This window comes from Copadichromis virginalis, linkage group LG17, assembly GCF_057382275.1.
Source record: "Copadichromis virginalis isolate Kocher_CV1m ecotype Utaka linkage group LG17, C_Virginalis_male_GT1.1, whole genome shotgun sequence".
NCBI classification, from domain to species: domain Eukaryota; kingdom Metazoa; phylum Chordata; class Actinopteri; order Cichliformes; family Cichlidae; genus Copadichromis; species Copadichromis virginalis.
The window spans coordinates 40,481,281-40,495,102 of NC_140634.1; the positions used below are offsets into that span (position 1 = coordinate 40,481,281).

Sequence of the window (13,822 nt, forward strand, 5' to 3'; positions counted from 1 at the left end):
ACTATAAATGGAATAAACAGTTCGCTAACACTAAAGCATTAAACCAGCATTTTGTTGCTCTCAAAAAACAACACAATGTGATGTCAGCCGTTTTTACCCACAGTGTCTGAGCTCCATCCTACACTCCAGTTCTTTAATGACAACCTCACCTCTGCTTTGTGCTTGGTCCACACAGCATTCTGGACCAGTGCTGCACACTAACTTCCTTCCCCAACCGCCCCATCACTAGGGCTGCCACAAACGATTATTTTGATAGTCGACTAGTCACCGATTATTTTGGCGATTAGTCGACTAATCAGATCATCATCCATTGGACGTAAAACGTACAGCTTATTGCACCAGCAGCATCTGCTCTTATATAACTATCATTAGCTTACAGCTTTAAGTGTTTAAGGTCTGTGCTAACTAAAAATAAAGACAAGATGATAGTTTATTCAATTTTAATGAAATTTGCAGATTGTTTCGGTGAAGTTTAATAAACTCCTTGCTATCTAAACTATAACAGCATCTCACACTTCTGATAATCAGCTGTCTGCTTGACGTTTATTCAGCTGTGTAAAAACTATAACTTTAATCTCAGCCAAACTGATTTACTCAGGAACAAATAAAATACTAAAAAAAAAAAAAAAAAAAAAAAAAGGCAAAACAATAACATTTTTAAGTTATCTAAGTGACTCATATATCACGTTTAACCTGAGGAGCGAAAGACGGCGGTGGGTTTGAAAACGATTTGCCGGGAGTCCGGTGTTCTCACGGCTCTAGTTAGCCTTGCCCCCGCCTAGCTATCGAGCTAGTGGGTAACAGACGTCTCCGAAAACGTCGGAGCGCTTTTGAAAATATGCGGTGTCCTGATAAACTGAGCAGATATTTGAGGTTTACACAGCTACATTCTCGCCTGAAAATATGTTAAACGTTTATTTTGTGACCCAGAAAGAATAATAAGAGTAATATTAGAACTAACTAGCTGCCGCCATTGTTGGAAACTGAGCTGGGCCGCGCTATGAATTCTGGGACACAGCTTCTTCTTCTTCGGGGTTTAACGGCAGCTGGCATCCTTGTACATGCAGTGCTGCCATCTTCTGTTTCAGTCCGTTATTACACTCTTAAATCCTGCTACTTATTCCTGCGTCTTTTGGATCTTACAAAGCTTCAAACGACGCGTCGACTATTAAATCAGTCGTCGACGATTTTGATAGTCGACGTAATCGTGACTAGTCGACTAATCGTGGCAGCCCTACCCATCACCTTCATTTAAGTTGAATGAAATCTTTTATCCAAATGTCATATAAACTTCTCAGGTATTACCACCTTTATAGATATTTGCCTACTCTCCACTGATAATTTTAAATATTTTATTATGGATTCCTGGGAGGAAATGACAACGTGAAGATGGGACATCACCAAACAAATGTGGGCATTGCCAAGCAGCAGCTTTCTTCCTTTCGTTATGCTTTAACATTTATTTCAGCTGTTTTCAGTTGCTGTTTCTGAGTATTTTGCCATTAAATAAAATGAATCATCTATTGGCCCGACAAGTTTACTGACTTGTTTATTTTTAAAAACTCCAGACTGGCATCACCAGTACCAGCAGTAACAGCTCTACACAGTGAGGGAAATCATTATTTGATCCACTGTTGAATTTGTAAGTCTGCTCACTTCTATGGTCATTTCAATTTAATGGAAAGAGACATAAAATCAATGCAAATGTCAACATTTTACTTAATCTACAAAGACATACAAAATAATTATTGCACAGCAGTTTGTTTATAACTGTCTAATTACATTTGGACCATTTAAAAAGGCATTACAGGGATTACATATTATAGAGACGTCAGTCCTGAGCGATTCCTCTAACCTGAATGAGTACAAATCAAATCAAAATGTATTTATAGAGCACATATTAAAACAACAGTGTTGACCATAGTGCTTCACAGTCAGTAAAAGCATGAGACAATTAAAACAAACAATAAAACAGGACAACAAACAATAGGTAACAACACAACAAGCTAGAACAGCCAACTAGTTAGAATCAAAGGCCAAAGTAAAAAGATAAGTTTTAAGACGTGATTTAAACGACTGGATCGGCTCGGCAGTACGAAAATGAACAGGGAGGTTATTCCAGAGTCTGGGTGCCACGGATGCAAAGGCCCGGTCACCGCTCGACTTCATTCGAGACCTAGGTTGTGCTAGGAGCCTGTGATTGGACGATCTAAGTGCTCTGTTGGGATTGTATAAGTGGAGGAGTTCAGAAAGACAGCTGGGCGCCAAATTATTCAGAATTTTAAAAGTGAACAAAAGAATTTTAAAATCTTTGCGATATTTGACAGGGAGCCAATGTAGTTTGGCTAAAGTTGAAGTTATGCGTTCATAGATTCTCGTACCTGTTAAAAGACGCGCAGCTGCATTTTGAATTAACTGAAGAATGGCAGAAGACAGTAGTCCAGTCTGGATGTGATGAATGCGTGGACAAGCTTTTCAAGGTCCTTTAAAGGAAGGAACGGCTTTGCTTTGGATATCTGACGCAACTGGTAAAAGCTGTTTTTTTACCACTGTGGAGACGTGTTTCTGAAGTTTAAAAGAGCCATCCAGGAACACTCACAGGTTCCTTACAGTGAGCGAGAGATGGCTAGTGAGAGGGCCTAGGGCATCAGCTAACCGAGTGTGACTACCAAAGACTATGATTTCGGTCTTATTCTCGTTCAGTGTAAGAAAATTATGTGATAACCAAATTTTAACTTCATGCAAACAGTTGAACAGAGGTTGCAAAGAAGCAGACACATCTGATTTCAGAGGTGAATAAATCTGGATATCATCAGCATACAGTGGGGCAAAAAAGTATTTAGTCAGCCACCGATTGTGCAAGTTCCCCCACTTAAAATGATGACAGAGGTCAGTAATTTGCACCAGAGGTACACTTCAACTGTGAGAGACAGAATGTGAAAAAAAAAAATCCATGAATCCACATGGTAGGATTTGTAAAGAATTTATTCGTAAATCAGGGTGGAAAATAAGTATTTGGTCACCTCAAACAAGGAAAATCTCTGGCTCTCACAGACCTGTAACGTCTTCTGTAAGAAGCTTTTCTGTCCCCCACTCGTTACCTGTATGAATGGCACCTGTTTGAACTCATCATCTGTATAAAAGACACCTGTCCACAGCCTCAAACAGTCAGACTCCAAACTCCGCCATGGCCAAGACCAAAGAGCTTTCGAAGGACACCAGGAAAAGTATTGCAGACCTGCACCAGACTGGGAAGAGTGAATCTACAATAGGCAAGCAGCTTGGTGTGAAAAAATCAACTGTGGGAGCAATCATCAGAAAATGGAAGACATACAAGACCACTGATAATCTCCCTCGATCTGGGGCTCCACGCAAGATCTCATCCCGTGGGGTCAAAATGATCATGAGAACGGTGAGCAAAGATCCCAGAACCACACGGGGGGACCTGGTGAATGACCTGCAGAGAGCTGGGACCAAAGTAACAAAGGTCACCATCAGTAACACACTACAACGGCAGGGAATCAAATCCCGCAGTGCCAGACGTGTTCCGCTGCTGAAGCCAGTGCATGTCCAGGCCCGTCTGAAGTTTGCCAGAGAGCACATGGATGATACAGCAGAGGATTGGGAGAATGTCATGTGGTCAGATGAAACCAAAGTAGAACTTTTTGGTATAAACTCAACTCGTCGTGTTTGGAGGAAGAAGAATACTGAGTTGCATCCCAAGAACACCATACCTACTGTGAAGCATGGGGGTGGAAACATCATGCTATGGGGCTGTTTTTCTGCCAAGGGGACAGGACGACTGATCCGTGTTAAGGACAGAATGAATGGGGCCATGTATCGTGAGATTTTGAGCCAAAACCTCCTTCCATCAGTGAGAACTTTGAAGATGAAACGAGGCTGGGTCTTCCAACATGACAATGATCCAAAACACACCGCCCGGGCAACAAAGGAGTGGCTCCGTAAGAAGCATTTGAAAGTCCTGGAGTGGCCTAGCCAGTCTCCAGACCTCAACCCCATAGAAAATCTGTGGCGGGAGTTGAAAGTCCGTGTTGCTCGGCGACAGCCCCAAAACATCACTGCTCTCGAGAAGATCTGCATGGAGGAATGGGCCAAAATACCAGCTACTGTGTGTGCAAACCTGGTAAAGACCTATAGTAAACGTTTGACCTCTGTTATTGCCAACAAAGGTTATGTTACAAAGTATTGAGTTGTATTTTTGTTATTGACCAAATACTTATTTTCCACCCTGATTTACGAATAAATTCTTTACAAATCCTACCATGTGGATTCATGGATTTTTTTTTCACATTCTGTCTCTCACAGTTGAAGTGTACCTCTGGTGCAAATTACTGACCTCTGTCATCATTTTAAGTGGGGGAACTTGCACAATCGGTGGCTGACTAAATACTTTTTTGCCCCACTGTAACAGTGAAGGGAGATGTTGTAATTTCTAAAAATTAATGCCAACGGCAACATGTACAAAGAGAAGAGAGCAGGACCGAGCACGGACCCTTGAGGCACACCACAGTAAATAGGGGCAGAAGCCGAGGAGTGTTGCCCCATAGCAACAGAGAACGACCTCTCTGAGAGGTAGGATTTAAACCAAGATAAAACCGTACCTTTGAGACCAACAACATGTTCCAGTCTTGATAGAAGAATGTTGTGGTTAACCGTGTCAAAGCAGCAGTCAAGTCAAGTAAAACTAAAACCACAGTCAACAGTTAAAAGAAGATCATTAAAAACTCTAAGTAAGGCTGTCTCTGTGCTGGGGCGAGGTTTCAAACCAGACTGAAACTTTTCATTAATACCATTTGCATCTAAAAAGGCCTGAAGTTGTTTTAGAACTACCGTTTCCAATATTTTGGAAATAAAAGGGAGTTTGGAGATCGGCCTGTAGTTAGTGAGACCATTACGGTCAAGATTTTTCTTTTTCATAATAGGTTGCACAACAGCATGCTTAGAGAGACGGTACACAACCTGATGACAATGATGCATTCAGCAGAGATAAGCTACAAGGACCAATAACATGTAAAGCTTCCTTAAAGAAACGAGAAGGAAGAATATCATGCGGGGAACCAGGGATTTTGAGATGATCAATTATATCTTTTAAAACAGAATAAGACACTGGCGCAAACTGCGGAAAGAAAGTCAAGCATTCAGAAGCTGGAACTGGGTCTAAAACTGATGATGGATGAGATGGATGAGAAGCCCTTAGAGCTGAGATTTTATCAGAGAAATACTTTAAGAATTTATCACAAAGAGCAGGGGAAGCATCCCTATAAGTGGTAGTGCAAGGGTTTATCACAGAGTTAAAAGTATTAAAAAGAGCTCGGGGGTTGTGCCTATTAGTCATAATAATGATAGACAAAAAGGCAGATTTGGCAGCTTTAACAGACTTTTGATACTTAGATAGACAATTATGGAGGATGTCCAGAGAGACGTGGAGTTTGTCTTTCCTCCATTTTCTTTCAGCACGATGACATTCACGCCTAAGGGCGCGAGTAGTATCATTTAGCCAGGGTTGTTTAATCCTCAGAGGTGCCACAGAGTTAAGAATGTCAGCGCATGCAGTATAAAAGAGGTTAGCAAGCTCATCCGCTGATAAAACCCCATTACGCTTAGCATCAGAGAGGGGAGAGTCAAGGAAAGCATCAATGAAGTGGGCGATTGACTGGGAGTTAATTGTGCACGTTTGCCGCACAGGACCATCACTGTTCAAACCCACATCGCTCACTACAGTATCAAACAAAACCGGGAAGTGATCAGAAATCCCAGAGTCCTTTATGTCCGTGATGCAAATATCCAGACCATAAGACCAAATCAAGTTTATGACCTTTAGTGTGAGTTGGTTCACTTACCCACTGGGTGAGATTGAGGGTGCTAATAAGAGCGAGGAAATCCTTAGCTAGCGAACTGTCCTCACAGCAAACATGAATGTTGAAGTCACCAACAATTAGTATACGGTCATAACGTAGCAGAAGGCTCCCCAGCAGATCAGCAAATTCTGGAAGAAAATCCTTGATAAGTTTCGGGGGCGATACACCACAGCGCAGAGGATGGAGGGGACGCAGTTCACTTCCAATAACTGCACCTCGAAACTGGGGTACAGAACAGGTGGCAGCTGCCAACATCGAAGTTTGTCTTTAAAAACTGAAGCTAGCCCTCCACCTCTTCCAGTGGTCTGGGGTGAGCTAATAAAAGCGTGGTCAGGTGGGAGCAGCTCCGAGAAGGGAAAAAGTTCGCCGGGGCGAAGCCAAGTTTCCGCCAGTCCCGATGATAGAATAAGATCATTTAAAATAAAAGTCGTATTCGCCAGTGACCTTGTATTTAGCAAGGCCATACGGAGAGTGGTCACACTGTTACTGGTAGGAGAACGCCGCAGCAGGCGAAGGTTGAGATTCGCACCTCCTCTGGAGGACCGCACCCAGCACCGAGCGGGTGGAAGATCAGCTGGCAGGTCCAGGTAACCATAAGGTCCAACAGGGCGAATCCAGCGATGACAGAACAGTCTGAAGTTAGCATGGTCCCGGAGGGCAGGAATAGATGACAAGATGTTTATAGAATAGCGATCATTTGTCCCAACATAGGACTTTAAAAAGGCCTTGATACGAACACGTTTACCCCGTCTCCGTGAACGTTTCCTTTGAGAGAAGGTAGATGGTAAGTGGCGGAGATAATCAGGAAAGTCCTTCGAAAGCGGAGGAGGATTCTCAGGTCTCCATTTAAAATCTTGTGTCTGGTAGTCCAAAGGCCGGAGATTCAAGAGTTTGGCGATCATAGGCAAGTAACGTAGCGACATCAGGGCAGCACATAGACAGAAGGACGACAAACAACAGCGGAGGAGACGGCTTGCCGTGAACACTGGCGCCATCTTGGAACTTTACACAAATATACTATAAATAAGTCTGCACGTTAATAAGCCAACACTCTTATTTTGGTAAGCAGTAATAGTAACTACATTTGTGGCAGTGCCCAAATATATATGGATCTAAATGCATATTACACATTAGAGGAAAACAGCAACATTTGCATTCCTATTTCCTGTTGCTGAACTGAGTGATGATTACATTACTTGAAGTTTCACATACATATTGAATCATTTCCTACTGGTGAATCACTGCGGCACTGGATCTCCATGGCCCGTTTTATCTCGAGAGCTTGTCGTTGTATTCACATCACTGATTAAATAAGGACTTCATAATGAAGATAAACAGTATGTGAACTGCAAAACCATTTATCCAACACATCAGACTGTGTAATGCATACCTCAATCTTCATTGCGGCAATCTCAATGAGAAAGCCCGTCAGTCTGCAGGGGATAGGGGCCTTGGGGAACTCATACAACTCATTATTTAGCTCGGAAATGGAATTCCCAATCAGCAGTCTCCGAAGCCCCTGCTCCACAGTTTCCCGTTCTGTGCAGTCTGATAATGAACTATGGGCTAGGAGCAATCTTTCTCACATGAATAAGAAAATACACCGACACTTCCTACTTTAGACTTATAAGCCAACATGAATTACAGATACGACTTCAAAGAGAGCTATCAGCATACTTGAGTTTATCCATCCATTCTCTTCTGCTTATCCTTGTCAGAGTCGCGGGGGGGTGGAGCCTATCCCAGCTGTCTTAGGGCAAGAGGCAGGTACACCCTGGACAGGTCGCCAGTCTGTCGCGGGGCTAAGACATAGACACAGACAACCATTCGCACTCACACTGCTAAGGCCATGCCTTATTATTTATTTATTTCATATACATCTACACTATCGTTCTAATGTTTTAGAACACCCCGTTTTTCTACTGTAATTGTTGCAGTTTAATGTCTCACTGCACTCTGAAAAGAAAGCATGGTACAAATAAGCAACTGGAGTTAAAAAAGTAAAACATGGCATTAGTTTATGGACCAAAATATATTCCAAATGTCTGACTCATCAGAGTGGCCACCTTTGGCAGATATAACAGCTGGTTCTTCCCATAAGTGTGTGGCACATGTAGGCTGTTTCCCTTTCACTCTTCTGTCCAGTTTACCATCTTGATCTTTTTATTAGAAAATATTAACACCCTTTAAAAATATATTTACAGATCAAAAGCAGGGACTGTTTAGCTCTTGAAACATTTAAAACAGTAACAGAGATGACCCTGTCCTATAACAAGTTGTGCCATGTGTGGAAAATATTCTTATTGTTACAGCATAATATCATGAGCTTCACCAATATATTATATAGCAACTTTTCTTTTAAATGTAGTGACAAAATCATGGCAAATTGGAATTTTTAAAAATGATATTACAATCTGAAACGGAACAGTAGGAATGACCCATATTTGGACCAGTCGTAGCTTGAAATGCTTGAAATGAAAATATCAGTTTTCCTGTCAGCTTCCAAAACCCATTTTGAGCTCGTTTCTCTACCATATTGATTTATGGATTGCAGAGCTAAGTCCAGGGCCTCAACATGCACACATGTTCCAACTTCCAACTTCAAACCTCAACCCGTTTATTTTAAGTCATTCGTGTGGACTCAGGATCTGAATTTTACAGCATCAACACAAACGAATCAATTGATGTCTAGACATGCGGTGAGATCAGTTTGTCTCAGAATTGGTCATTAGCGAGAAAGTGCATTAATATTCTGCGATAATAATAATGCTGTTCATTTGTGATATACATCTACTGAGGAAGAGAACTACTGTGCACTGCAGTACAATAACACTAACCTTTGCTAATGTGAAGATAAGGACTGTGCTTTGGTAAACTAAGAGTTTATCTACGCTGCATTCTTGCAGAACAGACAAACTAAGCATGCCTATCTGTACGCAGGCTCTCACCACAATCCCCAGAGCATGGATATTCTTTAAATTATTCAGAGAATACTTACTGGTTTACTGATAGAATAGCTTTAATTGAACAGAAAATGTCTTCTCTAATGTCCGACCTCAGGGTTCCTTTAGCCTTCAAAATGTCCACAAAGAACTGCAAAGAAACAGAGCAGAGAGAGACAAAGGGACATTATCTTCCAGCATTTGTGTTACTCGGTTGTCTCCGATTGGATTTTTTTTGATAAGCAGGTGCTTTTATTGCTGACAACCCTAAAAGTAAAGCTACACAGAAAAACAGGACATTTAACAGCAGCAGGTACTATAAGGCTGGGGTGTTGCTGCCCTACAGCCACTTTCTGACTGCTATGATTATTTTGGAAGAGCCAATTTGAAGCACAAATGCAGAGGGACACTGTCGTACCACAGCACTGACAATAAAGCGACAGCTGTGCTGGTCTCAAGTCATTTGAAGTGAAAATGGGATTAGCAAATTGAATGTGCATTAGGCCTAAAATGACTCCTAATTGGAGTGAACGGATGGGGGGGTGAATAATTGTGTAGAAACTGGGCAGCAGCAGTTAGCAGAAAAAGTCTGTTCTCTCTTTGAGGCAAATATGATTCCACCTCGGGTCTGGTACAACCTCCACAGACGAGCCGATCAGATCTTTATAGATGGGTTCTCAAGCTATGAAAGTGTTCTTGTTTCCTTGAATTATGACAAGTTACTAAGAGAGCAACTTTCAAAGGCGCGATGGAGCAGAGGTGACTGATCAAACCCGTATGCATCCTGGATGATCTTCACCACCCACTGCACCACTAACACACGGGCAGAGGCCCACGTTCCCCAAGACACTGATTCAGCTCCACTCCAACAATGACAATTATAGGAAATATTTTTATACTGAATCCATAAACATTTTATTATACATTACTTCAACTGCCCTAACTAAAGAATTTTCTAAATAAGTATAAATTCAGATGGGGTCAAGGGAGGTTATACTTTCATGCAAAATACATTTATATCGATACAGTTTATGTTACATTACAATTCGACGTGTGAAGGCATAATGTTGGACAACAATAAGAAAATGAAATATGGCGATAGAATATGGGTAAAATGCGCATGTGCAGTGCCTTTGTTTTCATACGCACATGGCGGAAAAAGCATGGCTGTGACGGAGAATGAGAAGAGCGAAAGCGGATCGTTGAATGAAACAGATGAATCTGAACTGGTTTGTAAAAATGCTGCAGCTTCACTGGTGTGGAACTGGTTTAGCTTTCGTCCGTCAGATACACAACAAAGCACTATTTTTGGTAGCGCATGCTAGCGGGCCGTCGTTATTACCGTGTTGTTTGGAAAATACGGCGCACTTAAAATCAATCCTTTGATTTTTCTGAAAGTCGACAGAGCCCCTTATAATCCCGTGTGCCTTATGTATGAACTCTGGTTGTGTTTACTGACCTCGAAACGATTTTATGTGCACGGCGCTCAAAAATCTGTTAAATGTTTCAGTACGACTTTGCTGAGCTACGAAGCCGCACCGCTTGATGGATTGTCGGAGCATTACGGCTATCGTAGGCGGAGCCTCGCGGAGTGATACGTACTGTGCTTCAGCATAATGTTACCGTATTGTGTGTGTATAACGTCTTAAGTTTTGTGGATATTATACATGGTTATGCTGAGGATATGTCGGCCCATTTCTACTGGAAATGCCTTTTGGTTAAACTTTCAGCGAGGAATTTGCATTTGCACTGTTACATTTTTTATAAAGCTTTAATGTACATAAAAACCAGCTTCTTGTTTAAGTGAAAATAAATGGAAGATTGTCTTTTTGCGCTAGTAATTTTGTGGAGTTGTATTTTGTCTCGCATCAATTATATCGTCAGTTATATCGTTATCGCAAATTTTCAAATATATATCGTGATAAATATTTTTGGCCATATCGCCCTGCTCTACTCTCCATACCAACACCAGCTAGATGTTAAAATCTTAATATAAATGAGTAACAGTAGGTGGACATTAGGTAAGGCTGGACTTTTTGCAGTGATCTCGTATAGAAAACTATTCGGCGCGTATATAAAACAGGTCCGCGGCTCCGAACCGTAGTAAAGGACCTCTGGCTAATACGTCGGGTTCGTGTCGGGCTCGTAGCCGAAAACTAGCTTTACTTTGTTGTCTGGGTCAACTTTGCTAGCGAGAGACAGAGAGAGGCATTGAAAGGCTGCTCCAACGGGACTTATTGTTTCAGAGGAAAACATGAACACAGCGTACAGTCGAGTCTTAATAGCTTACTTACAGCTGGGCTCGTCAGGCTCTGTTTGGCTGCAGTGGTTATTATTATATTTACATACGTGAAACCAATAAGATCTGTACATTTTCACCAGACCTGATGTGTGTGCAGAATTTCATGGGTTTTTGACCACGTTTAGGCAATTAATTTGCCAAAATAATAAATGGAGCAGATAAAGCTTCATTCATCATACAGTAAATAGAGACACAATAGGGCTACCCCACTTTTAGTGCTCGGACCCTAAATATAGCCAGGATAGCTAATGGAAAATGGTTTAAGCAAAATTCACATAGATTACCTCAGACGAGCCCTCAAGACAATTCTCGGCCTATAAAACCTTTACTGCATGTCATTCACATTTCCTGACTGCACTGTAACTATCCAATAAAGACAAAAGTCAAACAGTATGTGGGTAACCCTAGCATCAAAAGCCCGACATTAGTACTAGCACTTAAGTATTCAGACACATAAATCATATTACATTATGAAATATGATGTCGTATGATTTTAAGACCATGAATAGGTCAAATATGCTGTAGTACATACGGTGGAGACCAGTTCCAGCTTTTGGCAGTAGCGTTGTTCTGTTTGCACCATTTCTTTGGCTATTCGACAGAATTTTCTTTGCCACAAGTCCCTCTGCTCCTGGACACTGCTGCACCCAAGAGGATCCAAAGGGCGAGGCAAGAAACTCATCCTCACTGTGACAAGGACAGAACAGAAACACAACCAAAGTGAATTATCGTCCACAGTAAAGGAAAGCAGACCACTAGAGATAAAAGATGTAACGCTTTCCTAAATGACTGAATATTTGTGGACAGATGAATTGAGTTTTGTTTGTTTTTTAAATAATTTGCTTGATATGGTGGAGCATGTGCTTCTGCCCTCTCAGAAAACGGTAACTTCCAAGCATAACACGCATCTGCAGAGTTCAGCTTTGGAAGAAAAAACATCTTTAAAATTAAGTGCAAAACAAGAATGACACATTATTACAATTCTTTGTTGTTTTGTCTGATAAATATCAAGCTCCAATATTGAACCATAAATGAAAGCAAAACACACTACATGGATAAAGTTACTAGGCCGCCAACACAGAACTCCTACAGGTGGTGCTTGGCCATTGAAGCCCATTCCATGAAGCTCCCACTGTGTTGAGAATAATCCCAGAGGATGTTTGGGAGGCTGCGGTTATTGAATCAATAGAGGATTTATGACTTTTATGCACCATGTGCCTCAGCAGTCAGTAACCTGCCCTGAAACCTTACATGGTATACCATTTCAAAGCTGAGCTGCTACGGTTTCTAAACGCTTCCACTTTGCAGCATCGCCTGGTCATGGACTATCTCAGAGGGAAGAAATTTCACAAATTGACTGTTTGCAACAGTAGCATCTGCTGCAGCATCATTAAAGAGATTACTGTTCAGTAAGTCTTTAGAATAACCAGCAGACTGCAGAACTAGATGCATGCTTGACTTTCTACCTGAGACAGGTAGAAAATGGGACTGGAAACACCCGAATTCAATTCAATTTTAGCACCAAATCACAACAGTCACCTCAAGGCGAGTTCCATTCTACATCTTAAAGAAGTAACATTTCAACGTAAGCAAGTAAAAACTTCTCGTGTTGTCCAGTTATTACATGAATCCCAGAACACAAAGTTTTCTGTTGACTTTGATGTTACTGACATTTGTCGAAATGTTTCATTCAGTTTCAGACTAAATGCTCCAACATCTGTTTCCATTTGAGTCACTCAGTCTTTCAGATGTTTCTAGAACATTTCGTGAACGAGATGTACATCAGCTGTCGAGACCGTTTCTACCGGTTATGAGGACGAAAAAACTTGTCAAAACTTTTTTTCAGCGAATTTATTGTCGCAACAAAACGTCTTTGAATGAGAAGTTAATTACTTTACAGAGATTAATTTGTTTTTATGGTTTGTTTGACGGTAAAGCGACACTAGGCTTACCTTTCTGTAACGTCTCTATTTTCAATCAAGGCGCTCTTTTGGAGATTCTGCTTCCTCTTTCCGGTCTGTGTGGGCAATGACCTTTGTTCCACACGCTGATTGGCTGCTCCGCAAGCGAACTACAGGAAGCACCCCGTTCTCAGCGGAAGTAGTTTTAACGATTCCAAAGTTAAACCAACTGTTTACAGTATAAAACAGATGTTTAAATAAACAGAACAGGTCGTCAGCGCTGTACTAAATAAATATATTAACATATGTCAAGTTTAACACTTGGTTTAAATAAGATGGTGCTTGTCCTGAACATTGCAGCTAAGATCAGTTTACATCAGCAGTGTCAAACTGCTTTTATAAATACAGCCCACTGTGACCTTTAGTGGGCCGGGACCCTTTCTGTCGGTGTAGAGGAAGTTACATATTTAACTGATTTTCTACATGATGAACAAAAAGCTGCTGTGACAGAGAAATAAATCTGACTGCACAACTCTTTGGACTTCAACTGTGAGAAATAAATGTGTGAAGTTACACAGAAGGCTCCATCATTGCCCAGACTGTCCAGTTGTTTCTCAACTGTAGTTGTAAAAAACAAAAAAACAGATTTTTTTTTTATGTCAGAAAGAGAAACAGAAAGTTTTCTGTCATTTCATTTTTTATTCCCAATTACTTTATGTAGCGTGAATGGTCATAAAAGAGGAGTAGGAAGCTGTAAAACTATATAAGTAGTTAATATAAGTCCAAAATGTCTGCTTA

At 41.2% G+C, this 13,822-nt stretch overlaps 1 protein-coding gene across 2 annotated transcripts in view; it reads right to left on the reverse strand.

The window, feature by feature from the left end:
* arhgef39 (Rho guanine nucleotide exchange factor (GEF) 39) overlaps nucleotides 1–13,170 on the reverse strand; it is a 74,841-nt gene extending 61,671 nt beyond the window's left edge. Inside the window, exons 1-3 of one of the 2 annotated variants that reach the window (XM_085437726.1) lie at nucleotides 13,076–13,170; nucleotides 11,656–11,810; nucleotides 8,878–8,972 (exon numbers count right to left, since the gene is read on the reverse strand). In XM_085437726.1, the coding sequence (XP_085293852.1) occupies nucleotides 8,878–8,972; nucleotides 11,656–11,805 (245 nt within the window). In that variant the 5' untranslated portion in view covers nucleotides 11,806–11,810; nucleotides 13,076–13,170. Of the gene's footprint in view, nucleotides 1–7,556; nucleotides 7,682–8,877; nucleotides 8,973–11,655; nucleotides 11,811–13,075 lie in introns of those variants that run through there. The other variant, XM_085437728.1, reaches the window with a different exon arrangement.
* Nucleotides 13,171–13,822: the final 652 nt, after the last annotated feature.